The sequence below is a fragment of the Ceratosolen solmsi genome, unplaced genomic scaffold, assembly GCF_000503995.2.
Source record: "Ceratosolen solmsi marchali unplaced genomic scaffold, CerSol_1.0 scaffold1, whole genome shotgun sequence".
Lineage (NCBI taxonomy): Eukaryota > Metazoa > Arthropoda > Insecta > Hymenoptera > Agaonidae > Ceratosolen > Ceratosolen solmsi.
In genome coordinates, this window is record NW_011948415.1 from 15,841,519 (window position 1) to 15,867,045 (window position 25,527).

The following is a 25,527-nucleotide window of genomic DNA, read 5'->3' on the forward strand; positions in this document are numbered from 1 at the left end:
TACACATGTACTTACCATATGCCATGACAACGGCACATGTGTAGTATCTCAGAGCAGTTGTTGATTGTTGCCAATGACAGTTAATTGATTACATAGAGTCTTTTTAAAACTATTATACATTTCAATTCACCTATTATTATAAGTTAATAATAATACGTAATTTAATACGATTGTCTTTCTTTTTCTGAATATATTTTAAAAAGTTTAATGATAAGATTTTTAGCAAAGAATTATAATAATGTTTAGTGAATCTTTACTAAATAAAGAGCGTAATTTCTTAGAATTAAATAAAGAGCTTGAAGAGAAAGTTAAAAACTTAATGGTTGAGGTAGATTCGATTATTACTCGTCAAGAAGATGTTATACGAATTCCAAAACAATCTTCACAGATATTACAAAAAAAAAATAAAATAAAAATAAAAGAAACTGAGTCTATAATGAAAATAGATGAAGAAATATCAGGTATAAACATTGACACGCCATGTATAAAAAAATCAATAAAGAACGAAAACATTAAAAAGTAGGTAATTATATAATAAAAAACTATGTATGTAACTATAAAGAAATCGTTTTATGTTTCAGAACAATTCAAAATGAATATGAAACATATAATGATGATGAGTATGAGAGCATCGAAACAAAGAAAAAACGATCAACGAATGAAACAATAATTCGATTTTTAAAAGCACAACTAACACAACTTCATACAGATATACAATCTATTCAATATGATCTGAAGAAAAAGGTAATTTACTTGCATTTAGTTGCTTTCTTAATTATAGATCGTCAATTTTGTGTTGTTTTAGAATGAACATTGTAAAGAGTTAGAAATAGAAATTAAAAATCACGATGAAAAAAGAGAAAAACTCCTAAATCAACTTACCATTCAAAAGGAAAACACTGTAAAAACTGAAACTATAAATTTGGAATTACAGTCAAAAATTCAGGCTCAAAATATTGAAATTTCTTCTTTAAGAAAAGTAACAATAATATTAAAATACAATTATATAGATAATTTATTAATAAATTTTAACATATTAATAAATAAAATAATAATCGAATTTATTATTTTTAGGAAATTGATAACTTAAAAAAGGATTTGAAATTGTTGAACCAAGTTTCTTCAAACAGTGAACTTAGACTTAATAGAAGTTTGGAAGAGAATGAAAAATTTCGTTCATCTTTGAAAATAAGTCAAAATGAAGAAAAGGTAAGATTTATTCATTTACCTTACTTGTTGTAAATATTGATATTTTTAGGATTTGAGAGAACAAATAAGAAAAATTCAAGAAGAAAAGCGATTGGCTTTAAAAAATTCAGAAAAACAGCGCGCCGAAATCTTTCAAGCATTCAAAAAACAGGTTCAACTCGTAGATAATCTAAAAAAACAAAAAGTTTGTAAATTACCATTTTATTTTAAGTGATGAATTTATATTTCTGAAATTATTATTTAAATTTTGCAGATGTACTTGGAAGCTAGTAAAGAAATTCAATTCATTGAAGAAGATTTTACCAAGCTTTTAGAATGGAAAGAAAAAACTTGAATATTATTGAATAAAAATTGTATTGTGACAAAAAAGTTATTCATCATATTTTTATATTTTATTCGTTTAATAAAGTTAACATTGAAAAGATTTTGTAACATAATTTTCCTTAGCTACTTTTACACCATATTCAGCAAACTTATCGTTTAATAATTGATTATAAAAAGAATATAATTAAAAATCAAATAAATATCCTTTTTTTTTTAGATGTCATAGTACATTATAAAAATATATATTAAATAGGATTGGAAAAGAAAAAATATTTATCAGATAACAATTTTGGAATAATTATTGTAAATGTGTTTCTCCAAAATTGCTTCTGATTTTTCTCATGAATTGTAGTTTGAAATGACTTTTAGATTTATTTACATAAGTCTTTTTTTGTGCAAGAAATAAAGCTAACAATAATTCGCAACAAACTGTACAAAAATTCAGAAGTTGCGCTAACTCATTCACTGCATGCACATAAAATTTACATCGATCCGAATATCGGACGATGTTTCGTAGATACGTTTTATTCACATCTCAACATTCGTTCGATTATGTTTAAAAGTCTTTGTCATTCAAAAAACCGTTTAGTTTGAAATTTGTATTCAAATAATACGGTATAGTAGATAAAAACAAAAGCGCCTAATTTACGAATATTAAACGAATAATTAAGAATGTCGCATTACTTTGTGTTTGTATACGTATGCTGAACACTTGATGTTAACCATTTAAATATGTTGAACATCTTATGTATTTTATCCACAATAAGTATACAATTAATGAAACCGATATTGCGTACTTATTTTATTTTTACTAAATTTACAAAACTCATAAATAATTTTTTATCATGTGTATAACATTATAAAATTAATTTTCTTATCCAAACTCGCATGAAACTTTGTCCATTTAATTAAGAATGATTCAATTTAATGAATTATTAGTACCGAAAAATGAATAATTTATAATTTTATAAAACAATTTAATAATTAATATTTTTTTTATAGTTAATGAATCAATAATATGAATAATAAATTAGCTTATCAGTGTTAATATTCATTGTCAGCACACGAGCCAGAAATGCATGATTTGTATGAATGTGTTTATTTTTTTTATTTTTTTCAAAGAAACATCGGCTTAACAATGGACTTTACGATTTGGTCCATACAATATCCATTTTGTAATACTAATATTCTACAAGAAAAAGGCAGATATTATTGGCGAAGAGTTGACTAATTATAGTTTTCTCAGTTATTTTAATTAAATGCTTTAAAATATACGACCGTAAGCCAATAATAGCTGCAGCTTCTATGCTATCGAAAGTTTTGTATTGTATTTTCTCTTTTTTGTTATTTACTTTGCTGCAAAATTGGTAAATTTATTTTGTTTTCCATTTAATAAAATACATGAGCATTACTCTTCAAGATGATGAACATCAAAAACTGCATCTTTATCCCCAAACGATTGATACGATTTTGACAATTTGATTGGTAATTTTGTTTTTCGCATCCATTCGTCACATCCGACTTGGTTTATTGTAATTTTTCTCAATTTTAAGCATTTTAACAAAAAAACTTATAATTTGCATTATATTCTATATTCTTCGAAACTTTCACACCAAAATACACATTTTTTTCTTCACTTTTATCATTTTATATTTTTATACACAATGTATGTTCAAGAAAGTTTTATATCATGCAAATTATTCCATTAGTTTTTTACATGAAATTCCTATCTCATTTTACAAGCTAGTATTAAGGAATATTATTAATTAAAATTAAAAGAACAATCTTATTGATCCATAATTTTATTATTTAACATTAATTTTATTTAACCTAAAAGTCCACGTATTTATTTCTTTCGAACCATTTAGTAAAGAAATGGATTTTAATTAATTGTCCAATTTTTGCACAAAAGTATTGCACAAAATAAATTTTCTCTTAGCTTTTATGTATTTGAAATAAACAGAGAAAATAAAGGATTATCATAACTTGTCTACTTATTGTCTAGTTTTTATTAATAACATGTAAAATTAAAAATATTTTTTAAAAATTGTTATGGATGGCCCACCACGAATTTATACACTATTTTATTCTTCAAATAGAAAGTATTAAATATTTTAATGTCACGAACTAAATTAAGATGATAAAATGTTGGAAAAAAATGTCATAAATCTTAACATCATTTTGACCAATACATGAGCTTTTGATCAGCTTTTACTTATTTTTTTAGCAAAATATGCGTTGGCTATAATAACGAAAATTCGTTTAGAAAGAAAGAATACACAAAGACAATGAAATTAAAATTTTTTTTGAAAATTTAATTCGCTTACTTTCAAACATTTAATGTCATAAATTACATTACTACCTAAGACAAGTTTTGGATTATAAATGTAAGAATAGAGAATGAACTTTTCTTTCAAATGAGACTTTATACATTAATTACAGCCTTAGAGTCACGTCGGTTTTTTTTTTCTTCAAATTAGCACATCTCGAAAAATAATTTTCTTTCATACTACAAATAAAACTTTTTATAAAATATTAATTAATGATATATGTATATATATATGTATATTGATTATTAAAAATTTCGTTTTAAATTTTTTCACGATAATAATAAAAATATTGTTAAATTGCAATATAAAATATGTAATTCAGAAGTTTGATTAGATTAGTTATGAATACGTATCTGGAGATCGCTAGTTGTGCATCACGAACAAAATTTAACGCACCTAACGACGTGACTATGAAGTAATTTTATTATAACGTATTATAAAACCAGTTCTAAATGCGACCAGAGGGATAACACGGCACAAAGGCATCCTTGGAAAGGAAATCAAATCAGCTATGTAAATAAATATTTAGAGACGCGTGTATAACAACTGTAGAGTATAATCATCTTTGCTTCATATTTACGATTTTTATATCGCATTTTCAGATCAGGAGATCACGCTAGATAACTGTATGTATCCTTCTGACCCTCTGTACGTTCCAAATACTCTTTTTCAATTAAAATATCTATACATTTCTAAAATATAAAAAACATTAAAAATACTTTAAATCACAAATAGCATTAGTATTGAATAAACAAAATCTTATAGCTTGTCAATGCATTTATTTCTTAAGAGACATTTCGATATCTTATGACAGACGTATGTTATCTTAAGACAAAATTTAGTATTTAAAAATTTTCTTCAAAAAAGTTGACTTATATTTTTTTTTTATTTTTTTTTTTTTGGCAATATTAATAAGTTATGCAGACTATTAAATTTGTTTATATAATACTATATATTTAATTGATTAGTAATAATGAAATGAAGTTATTTTATTAAATTGTGTTATAACATTTACTTTAATAACGTGCACTCGTGGCTTAAACCTGGAACTTAATTGATTCAAAACTTCTGCAACAAGCTGTTGATGTTTTAAAACTTTCCGCATTTTCATAATCCTTACAATGGCTGCTTGTATAAGTAATTTTCTATCTTCCTCTATGTGTTTATGTGTCGTTTCTTGTTCAATTTTAAGCTCTGTTTTCATTGGTATATTAATATTTACTCTTAATTTTTTACTGTAAAAAATATAGTAATTAATTAACAGTTTTAATTTAAGGGGTTAAGACACTTTGAAGATTCAAAACTTAGATAAATTTTAGAAATTTTAACATAAAAATTATAATGTAAATACAAAATCCAATTAATAGTTTTCATTTTACATCTCTTGAATATTAAAAATTTTTCTAATTTTAATTTTTTTCAAAACAGAAGCTGTAGTCTTTCAAAGTACAATGTAATTTTCTTAGATAAGCTTTGTGGCATGTTGTATTAATCTTCACCTATTGATTCTAGGGTAAAATAATAAAAGTTTTTATTACTTACATGAAGATTATCATTAAAGTAAACATGGATATTAACATTTTTTTATTATTTAATTGTAAATAAATATTAAATAACTTCAGAAATACTCAATAAATTACAAAATCCATGTGTATTTTCACGAAAGATTTATTTCAATGATTTTTAGTTATTAATTTTATCAGCAATTAGATATTTATTTTAATTTTTGTTCCACATTAATTTTAAAAATATTATATGTATAAAAAGATGTGAAAATTTTTAAATAATGCTTGATAATACAGACAGCCTCATAAATTCCGTATAACGGTATAACTTCCTGATTATTTTTAATATTAGATATATTTTAAACAAAAATTTCAAAATGACGTAACCCTTTAAAAGTATATTAAATTGCACAATTTACTTTTTGTATCCTGTAAAAAGTTCTATTGTCGATGATGATCCTAATTCAGATTCATCATCATTGGTTATAAGCAATTTTGCTTTCAATAATATTTGTATTACCTAAAAAATGAAAATTTATTTAAAGTATAAGAAATATTAAAGAAGTAGATTAGTAAAAAATATTTACTTGTAATAGAAAATCCATTTTTATTTGAGTAGATTCATGTAACTGTTGTATTGTCCAAGATGTTGAAGTATTATATTGTAACAAAACTGCCATTTGATAAGTTGACGCTTGCAGCGTGTATCTAATTGGAAAAATTATTTAAATATGGCAAAAGAGAATATAATGAAATTTATATTTTAATGAAAAACATAAAGCCGATCAAATATTTACCGATTTTTAAAACAATTAGTATGAAGTTCACCCTTAGACATATTGTACAACCAATTTAACTTTCTTCCACTGTGTTGTGAGCTGTAGAAAGTTGTGAATCTGTGAACGGATCTTTCTAACTGTAAAATAAAATTTATATCATTATTTATAACTGAAAAAAAATTCAGATTAAACAAATTAAATAAAATATACCTCGGTTGGTAAAGAAAAAGTGAATGATTGCTGGAATGGCCATGAACCGGATGATAAAACTTGTATACTAAAATCTATATCTAAAGGTTCGGCTGAATTTGTAAGATGTCTTCGAAAATGTTCATTTAAATCTTTTGAAACTCCAATATCCTATAATTATTTTATGGATAAGATATAATAAAATCAGTTCAATAAATATATTCGATCAGATTATTAATAAAATTACCTGAAACATTCTTTGAAGTTTAGAAGTGTACTCGAAACCACAAGCCTGCTTTAGTTTCGAAATCATGGAAGCCTCAGCGTCATCGCTAGCAGACATGTGTTGAACCAATCTCTTTGCAAGCATTTTGCTATAAAATTTTTGGTACACGTCTTTGTCTTCTATATATTTAAATACTACCATCTAAAAATTATAATTAATTTGTAATTATTATAAATTAATAATAAACGAAATGCAAATTTATTTAATACGTACAACTTGGTTAAGTGTATCTTCAAGTTCTGCTTCTTCAGGATTTTTACTGCTTTTTTTGAGCAAGACATCACAATACTTTGCTAATAATTCTGGTGATTTACTACTACTATTCGCTGCTTTAGTTACAGAATTAGTGTTAATAAATCGTCCACAAGCTTTATCTAAGGCTGCTACAAAACCACTGTCATTGTTAAATGCAATCAATACTAAAGCATTATATTTTTTGTGAACTTCCAAAATTGTATTAACATAAATTTTAGGATCCTACAATTATAAAAAATATTTGTCATATAATTAACAAGTAATTTATCGACATAATGCTCTTAAATGCTAGTTAATAAAATTAATAAAATCTAACGGGTTGTTTTAATACTAACTATTGCATGTACTTTTAAATATAAATTTTATAGTTTTTAATATTAATTGAATTTTTCAAATACTTCTTACAATAGCTTTATATATGTCATTAGTTAGATTTATTAAATCGATCGAATTATTTATATTAAATCGTTAAGCTTTATAAACCATAATAAATAAAAATTTTTAAATTAAGATATTTTCTTAATGTTTACCCTATGACTATATAAAATTAACTAAATTCAAAAAAATTGCTTGAAATACAATATTAATATAAAAATCCGTTATGCATGATATAAATTTAAAATAAAGTCTGTATGCATATGCTCAATTATGTGTACACATAAAAGATTCAACTATGCTAATATTATACTACACTATATAAATAAATGAAACACACATTAGCCGCAGAATCACCACATTTATCTATAGCTGCAAGACCTTGGTTGGCTATATGAATTTCTAGAAGATTTCTTAATTCACCAAGCCCATTTGTTATTCTCGCCACTAATTGATACATTCTGCCCAAATCAACATTTTTATCTGAATCTAGTAAATTTTGAAATTCTGCGTGAAAAATATCAAGATGTTTTTCTATTAGTACTCTTTCACAAGTTTTTGCTAATCTTTCATGTGTCGTTTGATGTAGGTAAACTTGAACTCGCTTTTGTTCTTCTTGTAACCTCTGTTCTACCTATTATAAATAGTAATAATTTACTTATATATTAAAACACTGCAACAATGATATTTATTTAAAAAATAGCTTACTTTTTTCATATACTCTGTGACAGGATTGTGTCGTAGAAATTCTGAACTTTCACGGGTATAGAACCTTTCAGTATCTTCAAGAAACAAATTTTCAAATGATTCTTTATACACAGTTAAAGTTTGTCCCTTAGCACCTGGATCTTCTTCGTTTAAACCTAGTTCTACGTAACAATTTATAACACCACTAACTAAACGTGTATTTATTGTTTCTCCATTTCTTTCTCGTTCAATTAATTTTAAAACAGCATTAGTAACCTATAATTATATTTTACAATGTTTATTTCTATATGTATAAATAAAAATTAAATTGTTACCTGTCTGTTTAAATGCTTGAATAAATTGTCCCTCCAAGTAACCAGAGCTAACTGATAGATTTCATAAATTCCTTTACGTCCCTCTTCACATTCTCGACGTACCCAATGGCGATTTAAATACGCACATACACCATTTAATACTTTACTACTAAACTGATACTCCTCCCATTGTCTTGTATAAAATTGAAGAACATCCTCATCCATCAAATCAATTCCTTGCTATAAGTAAAATTGTTTTCAATATAGAATAATAAAAATTAAATTCATTAAAACTGCAATTTTTTTATGTACAAACCTTAAGTAATGTAATAAGATAATTTCGAAGAAAATCACGTAACCGTTTGTAAAGTTCCAAACCTACCAATTGTGCACCACCAGTTATTTGACCTTTTTTACTTTTTGAAGATTGCCTAGAATTCATTTGCTGGTGTACACTTGTGCAGTAGTTGTAAACATGTCTAAAAAATTTAGAATTTCAATATTTTTTCTCAATACTATTTAAAAAAGATAAAATAAAACTCTAAGAAATTGATTATAACATACGTATACAATTCGATGTATCTAGGCTTTGACATGCCTTGTCTATTGTATACTTGTTCAATCCCTTCTCTGAGATCTCCCCATATTTGATCGAGATCAATTTGTTTGAGACCAGGTGGGCCTTGATTACTACTTTGACTACTTCGATAGCCAGACATCTTAAGTTACTATTTTTAATTTATTTATATCTACTTCAATTTTATTTTCCGTAAATATTCTATAAAAATAAATAAATAAATAAATAAATAAATAAAAAAAAATAATAATAATAAATTGAAGGTTTAAAGCAAGATAAAGAATTTATTAAAAACAATATTAATTTTTAACCAAAATAATTTATTGGACTGTAGATATGTAAAAGTTATATATATATATATATATATATATATATATATACACACACACACACACACACATACACATACACACACGCATATATATAATTTTAATATTATGAACAGCAATATAAATAAATGTGTTGATTTAAATTAAGTGTATAAATAAAAATAATGCAATATCGCGAGGCAAATTAAAAAATAAAGGATCTGGAAGAGCTGCGAATTGACGAAAATTAAACATAGATAAAAAATTATGTAGAATGGAAAAATTAATTAAGAGCTTCAAGAATGGTTGAGCAATAGAGATGAGAACGAACCTCGTGTTTACAGTACAGTAATTCGGCAACAAGATGAAAATACGGACTATTTTGTTTTATCGTGGTACTCACCTAACGACTTTCACCACCACATAAGCAAAGTCGTTTGTGATGAGCTGTTCTTAAAAATTGGCTCCTTGGTTCACAGTCGTTTCACCCCCTCCGAATCAAGCCTCTTATCGGCTTCTAATTCTTGAGAAGTCGTCTAATTTCACGAAAACGAAAAAAAATCTATGCTGTCAAGTTGCTGGCAATCGTTCCTCTTAAGTCTTTATCTCAATTGGCTTGCAATTTCTAATCAATTTCTAGATTTTCTAATCCTAGCTCTTTTTAGACTCCAACACTCAAAACAACAGTTTATCCCTTGTCCCGCGCGCGTGTTCCGTCCTGTCCTGTCCTGTCCTGTCCTTCCGTCCTTCCGTCCTTCCGTCTCCGCGTAACCGTTTACCGTACACTTCACTGGAAAGTCCAAACGCAGAGAAGGAAGGGCAGAGACAGAAAAAGAGACTTCGAGACTCAGCGAGCGAGAGCAGCAGCGGCTCTCTGCACAATTTGCCTTCCGTCAGACGATATCCTGCACTTCCGCAACTCAGCCGCGACGAGGACGACTGCGACGACGAGCTGCTGCTGCTGCTGCTGCTGCTGTTGCTGTTGCTGCTGCTGCCTCACGAAGATTTGGCAGGTTAAGTTGCACGCTTACCAACGAAGCCGCGCTCATGTTTCACCGCCGTGACTTGCCGACCAGCGAATTAAACAGGCCAACAGGATTAATACTTTGCTTCTTTACGTTTTTCTAACAAAACTGATTATACGATTCTTAAGTTGCTAACCAACAACCCGCTCGATTTACTTTGTTAAATTAATTTAATAATCAATTTTAGCTTTTCTCCAGTAATTGAAAAATTTGTTGTGCTTATACTACACTAACGACTAACGAACGAGTGAAGACAGAAAAGGTTGGTGAAGGTGAATTGTCAAAAGACAAAGAACGCGGGACAAGGCTTGTAATGTTACGTCCAATGTATATATATATATATATACACGCATATATATATTTATATCTTTCTACATTTTCGAAATTTTAGAAAAAAGCCTTATTCTACAATTTCTACTACAAGAAATATTTTTATGAATTTTAAGGTAACCAAACTATTTAGGTATATTAGTCGAACACTAATGAAATAACGAAAACCAATGTAGCACAAGTATACTATATATATATATATATATATATATATATATATATATATATATATATATACACTCAATTTTTATAAATTTTTTTATTTATATTTAATACTTGTAAAGTCAAATTTGAATTGTATGAAAAATTTTCATATAATCATAAATTTTATTACCGAAAATATTTTTAAAAAAAAAATTTTCTCAACCTATTTATTTAAAAATGTCAATATATTTTTTCCACAAATATTAAAACATTTTCCCATTCAAAATTTAAAGCATTTTTAATGCAACCAATATTCTTTGTTGCGTTCATATTCGTTACTTCTTTCAATCCCATTAATATTTATTGTCTCTCTCTCTCTCTCTCTCTGTATATATACATATAAATGACAAAATATTATAATTTTTTTAAATATTATTTTATTTATATTACATTCATATTACTTACATATATATGTAGTAAGGATTCACCATGCATTCCGAATCCTGTTAAAAGTGCATCTACAACTATTTATAAATTGTAATTTATATTTTGATCATTTTCGCGCGAAATAATATTTAATATTTTTATATTGATAAGCCATTGGAAATTTCAAAATATTAAATAACTTCCATATTTGGTGACGACATTATTAGTAAAGTATGCTTGTAACAAGTTAAGTGAAGAAGGTAGCGTTTTCATTGCATTTGATTAATATCCAAATTTATATTTTATGAAGTTATTAGAGGGATATTACATCTACACCCTGTAACTGAATCATATTGAATTTTGGATTTTATACTTTCTTCTAATTGGTTATAGTAAAGGAAATGGAATATAAAAAATTATTATTATGAGATGTAATATCCAAGGAATTGAAAAATTAAAGAAACATAATTAAACTAATTCGTTTAAGTTTAAGAGCCTATCGAATATTTTACGATTTGTAGATTACTTCACAATTATAATAAATATTAAATTGTAAAGTAACTTTAGAATTTCGTTACATTTTAAATAAAAGCAAATTGTATTTAAAATAAAATATGCATAAAATTGATGGCCTTTATTTTATAAAAGAGACTTGTAAATATAGTTTTTTATTTTAATTTAAAAAATCATATATTTAGTTTAATTAACAAACGATAAAATATGTAAAAACAAATACGTGCTACATTTTATTATTGTTAATCTCATATATTAATATTTAAATACAGAAATTACAACAACATTATTACATAGCATAGTAGATACAGTGTAGTTGTCATTGAAACTATAATAACAAATTAATTAAAAATTCTTTTGATAATTATTACAAATAATTATTAATAGTATAATTCAATAATATTATAACGTAACAACACACATGAGAAAATTTTTCTTATTTAATATTGCAGGATTATTTCTAGAATACTTGATATTATTGCTATTATGAACATATTTATTTTGAAGATAATCATAATTGTAGCATTGCATTTTTTAAATATTCCTAATGCATTACATAAAATTGTAAATATCAGGTGTGCTTTCTTATGTTAAATCTTAATTAAAAATTCAAGCATAAACGAAATGGGTAAATAATAAAAAGATTCATTTCAAGCGTAATATTATTAATTTACTATTATTATTAATTACACTTGTCGTGTATTTTCTGATCTATTTAGTTGTGCATGTAATAAAACTGAATATTTGATTTCATTTGAACTCGTTCTATCAGCTATAGAATTTTAAATTACAGTTTTTTTAAGAAAAATTGTTTATCATATTCAACTTTAAAATAATTGAGTTTAAATTAATAAATATTGATTTGAATTATAATTAATATGAAAACATTTTTTTCAATAAAATTTCAGATGTAATTGGAGATTCAACGATAGTTAACTTAAAGGAATAAGAAGCTGTATTGAAAATTTAAATAAATTTTTTATAAATCAAATTATATTGGAAATAAGGATAAATTATAACATGTTTATTAAGAATATATCTATTAAGTATAATGAAAACAAAAAATTCAATATTACTTAAAGATAGACTAATTATTGTCAAAATGTTTTAATTTTTATTTAATTCAGTCAAGTAGCTTCTTATCATTACAGTAATAGTTATTAATAAATATAATTTTTTAAATTATAATATGGTTGTGTTTTGATTTACAAAACTCTTTTTATAATGCTTAATATATAATTAATTCTGAGATTCATGAATCGGGGAGATAATTGCATAAAATTGTTCCAAATAGTTTATAATACTTATATATATAAAAAGATATTGGTCTTTAATATCGTTTTTGGGTGTGTGTGTGTGTGTGTGTGTGTGTGTGCATGTGTGCGTCTGCACGTGCGCATGTATAACGATTGTATTTATATACAAATATATATTTTACAAATTCCCATATTATAGGATATATTTTCGATTAATTACAAATTTTTACAAAGGAAGTACTTATACTTCTGGCAGTAAATATTTTTATTATTGTAAATCTTTTACTAAAATTAATTGTCGTTTCACAAAAACCATATGTAGAAATAAAAATAATTCTAACAATCTAGAATATTCGTTCAATTGAAATTATTTTTTTTAACAAACAAAAAGATAATGTTTAATGAATAGGATATTCAACTTTTAGGAAGTAAAGTGAAGTAATGTTTATTGTGCGTTGCGGGTTAAGTATGAATATGTGACATTCGCGTTACGTAAGTAGAAATTTACGTAATACTTTTTTTTATCGCAGCTTATATTTTATCAATTTTACGTTTATTTACTGCATTGCCTTAAATTAAATTAAGTCACTCTGCATAGCGAGGAATGTTTTATAAATTTATATTTATCTATACCATTTGAAAATTCATTATTTTATAAAGTTTTTATTATTTAATTCATATTAATAAATGAAAATAAAATTAATGAATAAGTGATATATAAAAGACCTTTGCAGCATTTAAAAGGAAATGAAAAAACTAAATTTGTTCTAAAAACAAAATTATATACTGTCTGAATATAAAGTTACATATTAATTTAATTTATATATATATATAAAAAAAAAATAAAAAAAAAAGTATAGGTCTAATTAGAGAATTTCTTTGTACATGTAGAGAGAAAAATAAAGAAAAAACAATAATAACAAAAAATACCAGTCTAAATAATGAGACTAGTAAAGCCACCCACCCATTTATCCATCCACTTATTCATACGCACGCGCGCAAGGCTTAATTTAATATTGTTTTTGAGAGGCAAATTTGAATCAAACTACTTTATTTTTATTAGACAACTTGAACAATTTGAAGTGTATTATGTGCAAGTGTACTCATGCCGTTCCTGCCTTCAACATCGGAAGATTCAATTTGCTCTTTGAGAAGTTCAAGTTCTCGAATACCCGATACGGTAACCTCGTATTTATGAATAACAAGACTACGATAGAAATGGATAGCAAAGGCAAGGAATATGACGAGGACTGGTATGAGGACGATGCATGCCGACCACGCGGCTACTTGTGAGAAATCATAGAATTTAACCCAGCAGAGGATGGCAATCTCAACGAGAAAAAGTAGGAGCCCTAAAAGAGTGGAGAAAGCCCAAGCCACTTCAATGTACCAATGTAGTCGTTCGTGCGGAGATTCATGTACGAGACTAATGCTATGCAAATTGCACACCGCCTCAATATTCGGTAAGATACAAGTTGATATCATAAGAGCCAGCATATGGACTGCGACGAGTAGCGTTGTACACACTGCAAATGTCACTAGCATCTCTTTAGGAACTTTCGTGTCCGAGTTGAGCTGTACTTCAACCATGGCAACCTGTTTAATAAATTCAAAGATATTATTATCCATAGCATTTGCTCGTGCGATAATCTTAATTAAAAAATCAATAAACGGGCTAGCTACCATGGCAAATCCCGATAGTAGAGCTGAAGTTTTACTAGAAGCTTTGAGTTTAGCTCTGCTAAGCTGTAGTTTTCTCCAGGCGAGGTATCCTGGCGTATGTAGCCCATCACCTGACTGCGACATCTTCGACTGTAAAAAAGAGATTATTAATCATCCGTTTGCCCACTAAATTCAAAATAGCGCTACAAATTAACAAACGCGGTCTAATTTCATATATTAATTAGTTTTAAAAAGTTATTATAGAATTAAGCATACTAATTGTTTGATAGAAATTTTAAAGCTAAAATGTTTTTATACGACAAATCTACGCACCGATTGCAATAATTTTAACGAAACAAATAAAGTTATTGATACAAATAAAGCCAAATATGTAATTAACATTTATAACGAGCATATTAACGTAAATTAAGCGAGAAAAAAATTACGAAGTTTATTTAATTGTCAATTAAAAATATTTCAATGATTTATAAGGTTTCATAAAATTTTATCGATAAATTAATGTTTTTTCGATTAACTTTCAAGTTTTTTCGTTTAAAAATCAGACATGTATTTATTTTAACGTCTACAATGTAAGTTAAATGAAAATATAAAGAATAAGCAATGAAAAACTAAGTTGGCTGAAAAACAGGAATTAGGTAACTATAGTGATTATATATCGCATAATATTTCTAACTTGTTATTGTACGTGGCATTACAATCACTTTTACATAATAAATTAATATACTACATAAAATAGACATTAATGCCATTTTATAGCTCATAATTTCAGTTATGTCAGGTATAGAAGGCAATGTTAAAGTAATAATGTTTTGAAATTTAATTAATAAAACATTAAATATATTTAATAGTATTATTAATTTTATATATTTTATTATTGAAAATCAAATATTTCTGAAAATAAATATATGATACATATATATTGAGTTTTAAATTATGAAGAATAACATTTTGCATTGTTGATAAAGCTAGCATAAATCGACGAATCCTAAGTGAATAAGAAGACGATGCAAACATCGTTAATGTGTAGGTATGCAGCGCAATTATCGGAGGGTGAGTGTCAATATGTGTAAATAGTAATATTGTATGTTTAAACAAATTTACAATCGATGAAAGACTTGATGAATCAATACATTTATAACGTGCGATTTTCAGTAATTTTTATAAAGTCAAATTATTAATCATTGTATATTTATTATCGGAGGGTGAGTGTCAATATGTGTAAATGGTAATATTGTATGTTTAAACAAATTTACAATCGATGAAAGACTTGATGAATCAATACATTTATAACGTGCGATTGTCAGTAATTTTTATAAAGTCAAATTATTAATCATTGTATATTGTATACAATGACTAATAGCCAAGATGTAACGTATTTAGATTATCAAATAATTTTCCATTCATAAGTTGGAGTCCATATTTGACATAAAGAGAAGACACATTTTCACTTTTTCCCTTTTTTTCTTTTAACATTCAACATATATGACGATTTTATATTTACATTATTTCACCTTAATTTTTGCAATTAGTTACAATTGATTTATTATTATTATTATTATTATCATTCTTGAACACATTTTAAATCAGTATGCATGTGATATTTGTTTAACAACTGATCTTAGCTTCATTTGAAATTGATGATTTAAATAATAAAATGTTGACATTCAGTGATTGAATGACAATGAATTGTGGCGTATTTCTACCTGATCATGTAAAAGGTAACACCTAAATATTTTTATTTACGTATATTATAATGCATGAATAAAAATCATTAATTTAATAATTAGTTTTCATATCATTTATAGTTAGGATAACTATAATGAACTAAAATAAAGTACTTATTGATGAATGTGTAGTTTCGAATTTCTAAATCAAATTTAAAATACCAAATTTTAATAGAAATATATTTAACATAATACTGAATTTACATAATATAGATTTATAAATAGTGTAATCAACGTATTGATTTCCAAAAATATAAAAAAATAAGTTGGAACTAACCTGATAATTGTGTATGCGTTTGTGGAAACAATGATCGTTAGATCCGTGTATGTGTGCATGTGAATGAGAATGAACGGATGGGTGTGAAGCAGGAACAATGCCAACTCCAGCTTCCACGCCAAATATTGAATTACGTCCAGTACTCGCTGACCATACAGACATTAGGACAGGATTTTTTTTTAATTCCCTTGAAACTGTAAATATATTTGCTTATGTTTTTTTTTTTTTATACAAACTGTTTTTTTTTTTTTTTTAAAAGAGGTAATGTGAACAAAATTTGAAACAAATAGGAATCCACATTTACACTTGTTTTGTGAAATCTGTTTTAGGAAGTTGGATCCCGAAGTAATTGATTCCAGATTATTTATTTACGCTATCTAGAAAAAACACTGTGCTCTATGAGGTCTATATATATATATATATATATATATGTGTGTGTGTGTGTGTGTGTGTATGTATGTATGTATGTATATATAATTCCTTAATATTAATATAATCTGCCTTTTTAAAAAAAGTATTTTTTTGTTTTTCTACACAGATAATATAAAGTAGAAATTTCGATGCTTACAAGTAAAAATGAAGATTGTAGTTTAACGAATTTTACTTTACTAATATTTTAGCTCAATTTTCAATACATTACGCATTTATATTGTATAACTTATTTACTATATACACATTTAAATACATTTTCAATATCTAATTGATTTTTCAAATTCATTTTAAATGAAATATAAAGCTAAAATATCTTCAGAGCAAAATGCTTCAATGAAAAGTTAAAAAAAATATATTATATTGGATTATTGTAAAACGTTTACTACATACCTACTCAGCATATTAGATTTTAGTACTCTAAACGTGTATAAATGTATTGAACATTTTGTAGAAATTTATTTGCTTATTAACTAAATGCAAATAATAATTTGATAAGTTCAACAATAAATATTTTCACAAACGCTTAAAAAAGTAATAAAGAATTATAGAATAATTTTAAACGAGTAATTAATTTTTTATAACAAATTTTATCAATAATATAACCATAATATAACCCATTACATCTATTTTTAAATTATATGGATGTTTATAAATTATTCGAACCATTAATATTAATACTCGATACAAATATATTGCATAATATAACTGTTCAGCTCGGTGATTGTATTGTATTATATGAAATATATGTAATGAAAGGTAAGTATCTATATACTCGAGTTATTTTCAATGCATTATTTGTATCGATTCATATGAGTAGTTTTTAAAGTTAACAAAGTTTACTAATAGGCTAGTTAAATTTTAATATTTGAAATATAACACACACAAGTATACACTTGTTTGATTGAAAAGTAAATGAGTTATTAGTTATAAATACTATTGATTCATCGATTACTATTGTAAAATATGAATAGTTAAATAAATTTTAATTTGTTTATAATTGTTCATAATTGTTTTTTTTTTTTTCATGAATCATTTAAAAAGAACATACAAGTAAGACGTTGCGTCAAAGTTCGAAATTTTTAATATAACCGTGTTTTGGTTAATATCGTTCACTGTCTCACAATTTAACAATCAATAAAATCCAAAATTGAAGACTTCAATTGTTTATTGAATTTTAATACCATAATATGACTTTTTCTTATTTTCTCAACTTATTTAATATTTAATATTTAGAGTAGAATGTGGTATAAAATGTAAAGATAATCTCATCAATGTACAGTTGTTTATAGAGTCACATACAGTTAATTACTGATACTTGAAAGATGTAATTCCAAGTATATACAGTCATATAATTGATGTATTTATGATGAGCAGTGACATTTTTATATCAAGGTCCAGAAGTTAACCATTTACAACTAGCGAATTTAGATCATAATATGCCGAGATTGAATACAGTCAGTGACAATATATTTAGTGTTAATTGTTTTTTGTATATCATTTTAATCTCGAGCACAATTTGTAAAGATTGTTTAATTGTTTGAATGCTTTATTATTGAAATAATACACATATTTTTGTATAATAAGAAAACTATAACTTGATTAAAATCTTTCTATGAATTGTGAAAATTTAATAAACATTATTTTAAAATTTGTATATTTCAAATTCAACTAATATCAAGAATACAAATATTAACTGAATTCAAAATAAATTATTTAATAAGACTAGGAAATTTGTAATATAATTAGATTTGTTTTTATGAAAAAAAGGAATAACAACAATTTATTCGAATTAAATTTAACTAATTGATTTTTTAACAGTTGCTGGGTATTGAAATATCGGAAATCGGTAGTAAAAATTTAAATTGTGTACTTGAGTTTGAAATTTTTTAGAGACCAAATAATAATATATACAAAATATAAAAAAACATATAATATTTGTATTATTGTTATAATAATAAATAAATGTTTTATTCTATAATACAAATAAGTTTTAGGTTATATTTAATTGTTTTTTCATAAATAATCATCCTACCAGTAATTTACAAATCATCATTTTTCTCGTATTCAGTCATTTTACTAATATTTACAAATTAATACATTCTCTAAAATAGCATTAGAAATTCTATAGAATATAAAGTATTTATGTAAAATTTTTATGTATAATCTGTATGTTAGTATATAATTACTGGTATACATAGTTATTACTAATTTATTATTGTTATTTTCAGAGTGCAATTGAAATTAGTTTTTAATAAAAAATACTTATAATGCCGTATTGTCATTATAATTTTAAATAATTGTTTTGTTAAAAGCAAAATAAAAAAATCTATTTTAATATATTTTTATATACTTTGTTTAAAATATTATTTAACAAAATTTTTGTTATTAATAAAATCTGTGAAAGATATCAAGTAGATTTTATTAAACCTTAAAGAATTTAAACAATTTAATTTTCTTTAATAACAATAATGAAATTGCTATGAAATAAGAATTTATAACATTTTTTAATTTTATTTTAAAGAAATATTTAAAATTTTATAATTTAATTTAAAAATATTCAAATAAATTTCTAAAATATGCATTATAAAAATAATAAAACAATAATAAATAAAAGAAAATTTTTTGGGCGAAATAAATTCAAAATAAGTCATAATATATTTACATTTATTGATAAATATTGATTTTGAAAAAATGAAATAATTATGATAAATATAATTTATAAATAAATATTTTATTAAAGAAAGTTTAATAGACTTATCACAATGTAATATTCTTTCCTTATTCTTAATATTCTTGTAATATTATAAATTCTTAGTGCATTTTCATATTTAGAGAATACGTAAATATGTAAAATAACTTTTAATGTACAAAAAAAGGAGTTACATAAATGCAGATCAAGATAAGTAGCATAAAGTTTAAAAATCCAGATAAAAATACATAACTATTTTCTTTGATACTTGACCTCTTTCAAACTGTATAAAAATAAATAATAACCGAATTTATTTAGATCCATCAATATAAGTTATTAAATTTGAGACGAATATTTTGTATTATTAAGTAACATATAAAAAATTATTTCTACACGTGATAAAATTTCAATCCATACAATTAATATTAATATCAAATTGATTATTTTAAAATAATTTTTAAAAAGGATAAATAATGCTATTTACTAGTATTGAAAGTATTTACGCTTTTTATTTTTTTTAATATTTAGATATAAAATAATAATTGATATTAGGTTTGTAATAGATTTAAATTCGATTAGTAATTTACATTCTATGTTATACTAGCCGATGTGGACTGTGTGTATATATATATATATATATATATATATATATATATAACTGTGTATATATATATATATGGAAAATAAACAAGCAATCTAAACACGGCGAAACATTCTTTAAGTTTTGAAATTTTACATTTGTTTTTATTCATACAATAAACTTAATTGGTTCACCTAACGTATAATATATCTAATTCTTGTATTCGTTCTAAATGCATTCGTATAATTACTATGTATTAGGTTCAAACTATGTTCTAAATAATTTTATAATATAGTATTTTATAGGTTAAAAAAGATTTCTTTTAATATCTTTTATATATTTATCTATTAATTAATACACCAATAATATATTTTATTTTATAAAACATTTCAATGGTTAATTATTATAACTAGCTGTAATAAATGAATACGGTTAATTAAAAACTATATTTTACATAATAAAATATTTATTTATTATATTTATTATAGTAAGTTATAATAATAAACAATTAAAATTTAATAAATATTCAACACATTTTTCTAAAATGTATCATCGAATCCTTAAACATATTTGTAATTAGCTATAATATTAAAATATATAAAAATATTAATGTTATCTATTTTTCAGATTGAGTATATAAACTAATTACTTTATGTTTAATTTTGAATTTCAATATTGATTTTATGTTATTTGTTTATGCAGGTTTTTAAAAATATTAAAAAATTTATTACTGTTATAACATTATGTAGAACTTTGAGTTGAACACAATACACATTTACTTAAACGTGTAATAAGAAAATGATTCTTTTTCAATTATCGTTGATGTGGGGATTATATGAATTTTTTGTAATAAAATTTAGTTTAAAAAGTAAGATCATTGAAATAATATCGTTAAATATAATATTATTTGTGATAATAAAACATTTTAGTTATATTAGTTTACATCATTACTGTGTAAAAAATAAAAAATGTTATTTTTTTAGCGTATAATTACATTTCTATATTCTGAAAGTATAATAAAACATATTTTAATTTTGTTTTAGGTTACGCTGTAGATATTTTTATTAATTTTTTATGTCGATTTGTTTAACTGCAAGTAAAAATTTTTTAAAATATTTTAAATATGAACTATACTAAATATTAAAATTGAATGAATATGTAAATTAATGTATAAAACATTACAATGAAAATTATGAATGCCTTTTCATTTAAACAATTATTTGGCCGATTTAATTGTATTATATTAATTAATAATATAATATATCAAATAAATTTAATTATAATAGAAGTAAATACGTCAAATTATTCTTTGAATACAAATTATAAGTTTATTAAATATTATGGCATTACTATTGAAAGTATAATAATAAAATTAATAACTTTAAATTAATATTAAAATTTAGATCTATAATTTAAAACGTATATTTAGGTTTCTTTATTTAATTAAATTTATCTTTATAGCCTAAATAGAATTACAATAGTATTATTACTTATAAGTTTAATTGAAAAATTATTACAATACTTTCAAAATACATTACTCATTTTGATTATACATATAATTAATGATAGTATCTGTGGGCAATAATTACATGATTTTGTTATATAATTCTTTGTTAATATATTGTGTTGCTATAATTAATCTACATATGTATGCTTTGAAACCTTGATTCATACGTAAACAAATAAGTTGAGGCCATGAACTTATATAATAGATTGAATACTTCGTAGGAAGACTTAAGAATGAAATAACTATTGATTTAATTCAAATTTAGGATTTAAGAGATATATGGAAACAAATTCAAAGAAGTATTTCATAATTTTTCGTATTTAATACGTAGTAAATAAAAATTATTAGATATCATTTATTTAATGCACTATTTTTTCCATTTAAAAAGATTAATTATTGAAAATTTTGTTTACACTTAATTTCATATATGTATTTACAATATTAATTATAATTAACGCATCTAATACATTTCAATCAAATATTTTCTTAACATTTGATTTAGTTTTATTTATAAGAGAAAATTATTAAATTTTGAACGATGTGGAAAAATATTAATTTCTTTAATTTTAAAATATATTTGGAATAGTTACTGCTTTTAATTTACATATTCAATAATTTCCTTCTTTACCATTATTGCTTATATAAAATGGAATATTATTTATTAATTCCTTGTGCTTTCATAGTTGTATATATAACCATTTATAAAAATGATCAACAAATATTTAAGCAATAATAAAATGCAAAGATATTATATTGGACATTTATTAGAGTATTATATTGCAAAAAAATTTTTAATAAAAATTGTAATATTTATATTTAATAATGTATTTTACAATGTAGGATAAAATACGATATTAATTATTATAAAATAAATAATATATATTTAATATAACATTTATTTGTATGAAGAAATTAATAAATATTATCGTATGTTTATATTTTATCGTACGTAAATAATTAAAATTAGCCCTCATTTACCGCTTAAGCGCAAAATTATATATATCTTTGTTTCTATATTATACATATCTTTATTTTTATATAATATTATTAGTTACCATTAGAATGTTGATATATTAATAGAGCATATGAAGTTATCGAATTAAATCATAGTCAAGTTTAATCTGTGTTTTCAGAATATCAATTTTTAAATATAAAATTGGCATTTTACATAACACGTTTTTGGGTTATTATTTGTAATTCATAAATGAAAAGAAGGTTTTTATATACATTTGGATTAGATTAGATAGATAATTAATTTGTTATGATTAAATTACATAAGCTGCAAATTCAATATATTAAAAATAATTAGTTAATGAATTTTAGGTTTTATAATTCGAACAGCAAAATAATCATTGATTCATTTTGATTTATCACAATAAATACTGAATTCACTTAAATTTGTTGGAAATTAATATATACAAATATTAATTATATTTTATTATATTAACAAAATATTAAGATTGAACTTATACTAATTAATGATTAGTTTCTAAAATATGAAAAAGAAAAAAACATTAAGATATTAAATCGAGCGGTATTAGTAGCGAGAAAACCTAGCTTTTATCTCTCAACATAAGATAATGATTATTTAAGATTAACAATATGAGTAAATATTAGTTTATTACGACCAAAATTTTTTTTATTATATATATATATATATATTGTTTCTATAAAGTTTTCTATATGAATATATACTCATTACTTTATTTTAGCTTCAAACATTAAGTTTTTAAGTTTTCGTATATTGTCTCTGTATCAATGTCATTATAATAATATATATTTTATGAGTATCATAAATAAGATAGTAGAGTACGAAAGATTTTCCGATAATATTTATTCGGTAATTATTCTTGTTTGTTTATTAAAATAAATATTTTTAAAAATTATATTTTTCATTTTTAAATAAAAAATAATTGTCTTTATATTTATTTTGAAAATATCTATTTTTATAGCTAAATAAGCTCTTAGATTTATGATTTTTCACTTTAAATGGAACAATGAGATTTAATCAACAAGACGATTACTTTTTATTATTACACATAATTTTCGTATATAATTTTAATTGAATATATTACGTGCTATGTTCTTTCATAAATTCGGTGTATATTTGGAAATCATAATATAAATATAAAATAAAATGATAATTACAATACATAAATTATTTCGGCAAAGCTTATATTGGACCATTTCTAAGATAATTATCATTTAAAGTTTTAAAAATATAAGTAGTTGGGATTTGAATTAGATTGTAGAAGAAAAATAATGCCAAATGGATTTATCCTAGAAATTGCTTGAATGCTAATCTAATTCGAAAATTACGGTTGCAAACCAATCATGAATAAGTTAATGTTGATTCCAGAGATAAGTAAATGTGGGCTATAAACATTTTTTAAAAAATATTTTATTTTTATAAGATGTTAAAAAGTATAGTCAACTTTTATATATCCGGTATAACGTTATTTGTTGGATTTTCGAGTTTACTCTAAATGTATAATTTTAATTTCAGATTGAGGGCAATAATTGCAAGCTTGCTGAATAACGTTCAAGAATAAATGGCATAAGAGTCGAGTAAACGAATGCAGGTAGTCGTCTTTAGAAGAATGGAAAGGCTAACCTTAACAAATTCGAATTCAGAGCAAGGACAAGAAGAAAAGGTGTAAAAGTTCGGTGACGTTAATTAAAAATAAATCTTCAATACAACACACTTTATTATTGTTTAACATTATATAATAATTAAAACAATCAATTCAATCGTTGTTCTATTTATAACATTTTATTTTATGGTTTATAATTGTTCTTTATAATTGAAAAGAGGTTAATTAGTATAATGTAAATATTTTATTATAAATATAAAAATAAATTTAATAAAAATAAAAAAACAAAAAAAAAAAATCGTTCGTTGAAAAGAATGTTTTCAAATCTTTGAGTTACAACTTTCATTTTAAGAATTTTACACCACATTATTTAGTTACGAATAGTTTATAAATTATCTTTATTGCCAAATGGATTACTTTTTTCGAATCACACAGAACTTTGCTCTAATTGTTTTTACTTTATTTGTTTATTGTATACAAATTAATAAGGAAATGAAAAGAATGTTTCAAAAGATAAAGGCCAAGTAGTGTTAAACAGCTGATTGAACCCGAAGAGAGAGCATTATAGAATGTGAGAGGTGCAGAGCGTGCAAGAGAAGAGGAAGGAAAAATCAGAACATACGTTTTAAGAGGTTACTTTACCATTTTCAGGGTTCAAGTATGTAGTTTCTTAGATATTGCACTCATAATTTTTAGCAATGACACTGCTGTGCACACACACATGCACGCACTCACACACACACACACACGCACGCTATTGTTGATCGACTATCGGTCACCTATGCAATCGGACTCGACTCGAGTAAAAAAGAATTACGAGTAGTTCCGATGGCTGATGGAAGACATGAAAGAAATGTCGACTCGAGGCGGTAAACCCGGTTCCCGAGTCAATACGAAGTCCTCCGTGAATTCACGAGCAACAGTAACGTGACTTGGTTTTCGCGCATGCTCGATCTTACGCTCTTACTGCTTTTGATATACTTGAATTTTAATCGCATTAGCCTGTACGCCAATATATTTTTTCAATTAAAATGATTTTGCAGCAACGAATGGTCGGTTGTGTTATTATGAATGTATGCAATTGTTCAAATTGTATTCACATTTCTTTGCTACGAAATTACACGATTTAATTGTGATCTGTTGTTATCGACCGAAACTCAACTGAAAATTGAAAAAGAACGATTATAACATTAATTTATTTCAAATTAT

General features: G+C 24.2%; 3 protein-coding genes across 3 annotated transcripts; 1 reads left to right on the forward strand and 2 right to left on the reverse strand.

Annotated features, from left to right (window-relative positions):
* Positions 1-238: 238 nt before the first annotated feature.
* Positions 239-1,567, forward strand: LOC105369017 (testis-expressed sequence 9 protein). The gene is made up of 6 exons (XM_011508249.1): positions 239-519; positions 582-744; positions 806-979; positions 1,075-1,209; positions 1,259-1,393; positions 1,463-1,567. Exons 1-6 carry the CDS (start codon positions 239-241, stop codon positions 1,541-1,543), a joined length of 969 nt encoding a protein of 322 aa, XP_011506551.1. The 3' UTR covers positions 1,544-1,567.
* A 2,568-nt stretch (positions 1,568-4,135) lies between these two features.
* Positions 4,136-10,087, reverse strand: Cul1 (cullin 1). Its single transcript, XM_011508250.1, has 14 exons — positions 9,542-10,087; positions 8,818-9,031; positions 8,570-8,732; positions 8,275-8,493; positions 7,961-8,215; positions 7,593-7,886; positions 6,836-7,099; positions 6,584-6,763; positions 6,358-6,507; positions 6,166-6,284; positions 5,956-6,076; positions 5,788-5,888; positions 4,879-5,098; positions 4,136-4,555 (listed from the first exon to the last, which is right to left on the reverse strand). Exons 2-14 carry the CDS (start codon positions 8,970-8,972, stop codon positions 4,475-4,477), a joined length of 2,322 nt encoding a protein of 773 aa, XP_011506552.1. The 5' UTR covers positions 8,973-9,031; positions 9,542-10,087; the 3' UTR covers positions 4,136-4,474.
* Positions 10,088-13,698: 3,611 nt separating this feature from the next.
* LOC105369020 (calcium release-activated calcium channel protein 1) lies at positions 13,699-25,238 on the reverse strand. The gene is made up of 4 exons (XM_011508251.1): positions 24,961-25,238; positions 16,517-16,710; positions 14,516-14,644; positions 13,699-14,428 (listed from the first exon to the last, which is right to left on the reverse strand). Exons 2-4 carry the CDS (start codon positions 16,676-16,678, stop codon positions 13,892-13,894), a joined length of 828 nt encoding a protein of 275 aa, XP_011506553.1. The 5' UTR covers positions 16,679-16,710; positions 24,961-25,238; the 3' UTR covers positions 13,699-13,891.
* Positions 25,239-25,527: the final 289 nt, after the last annotated feature.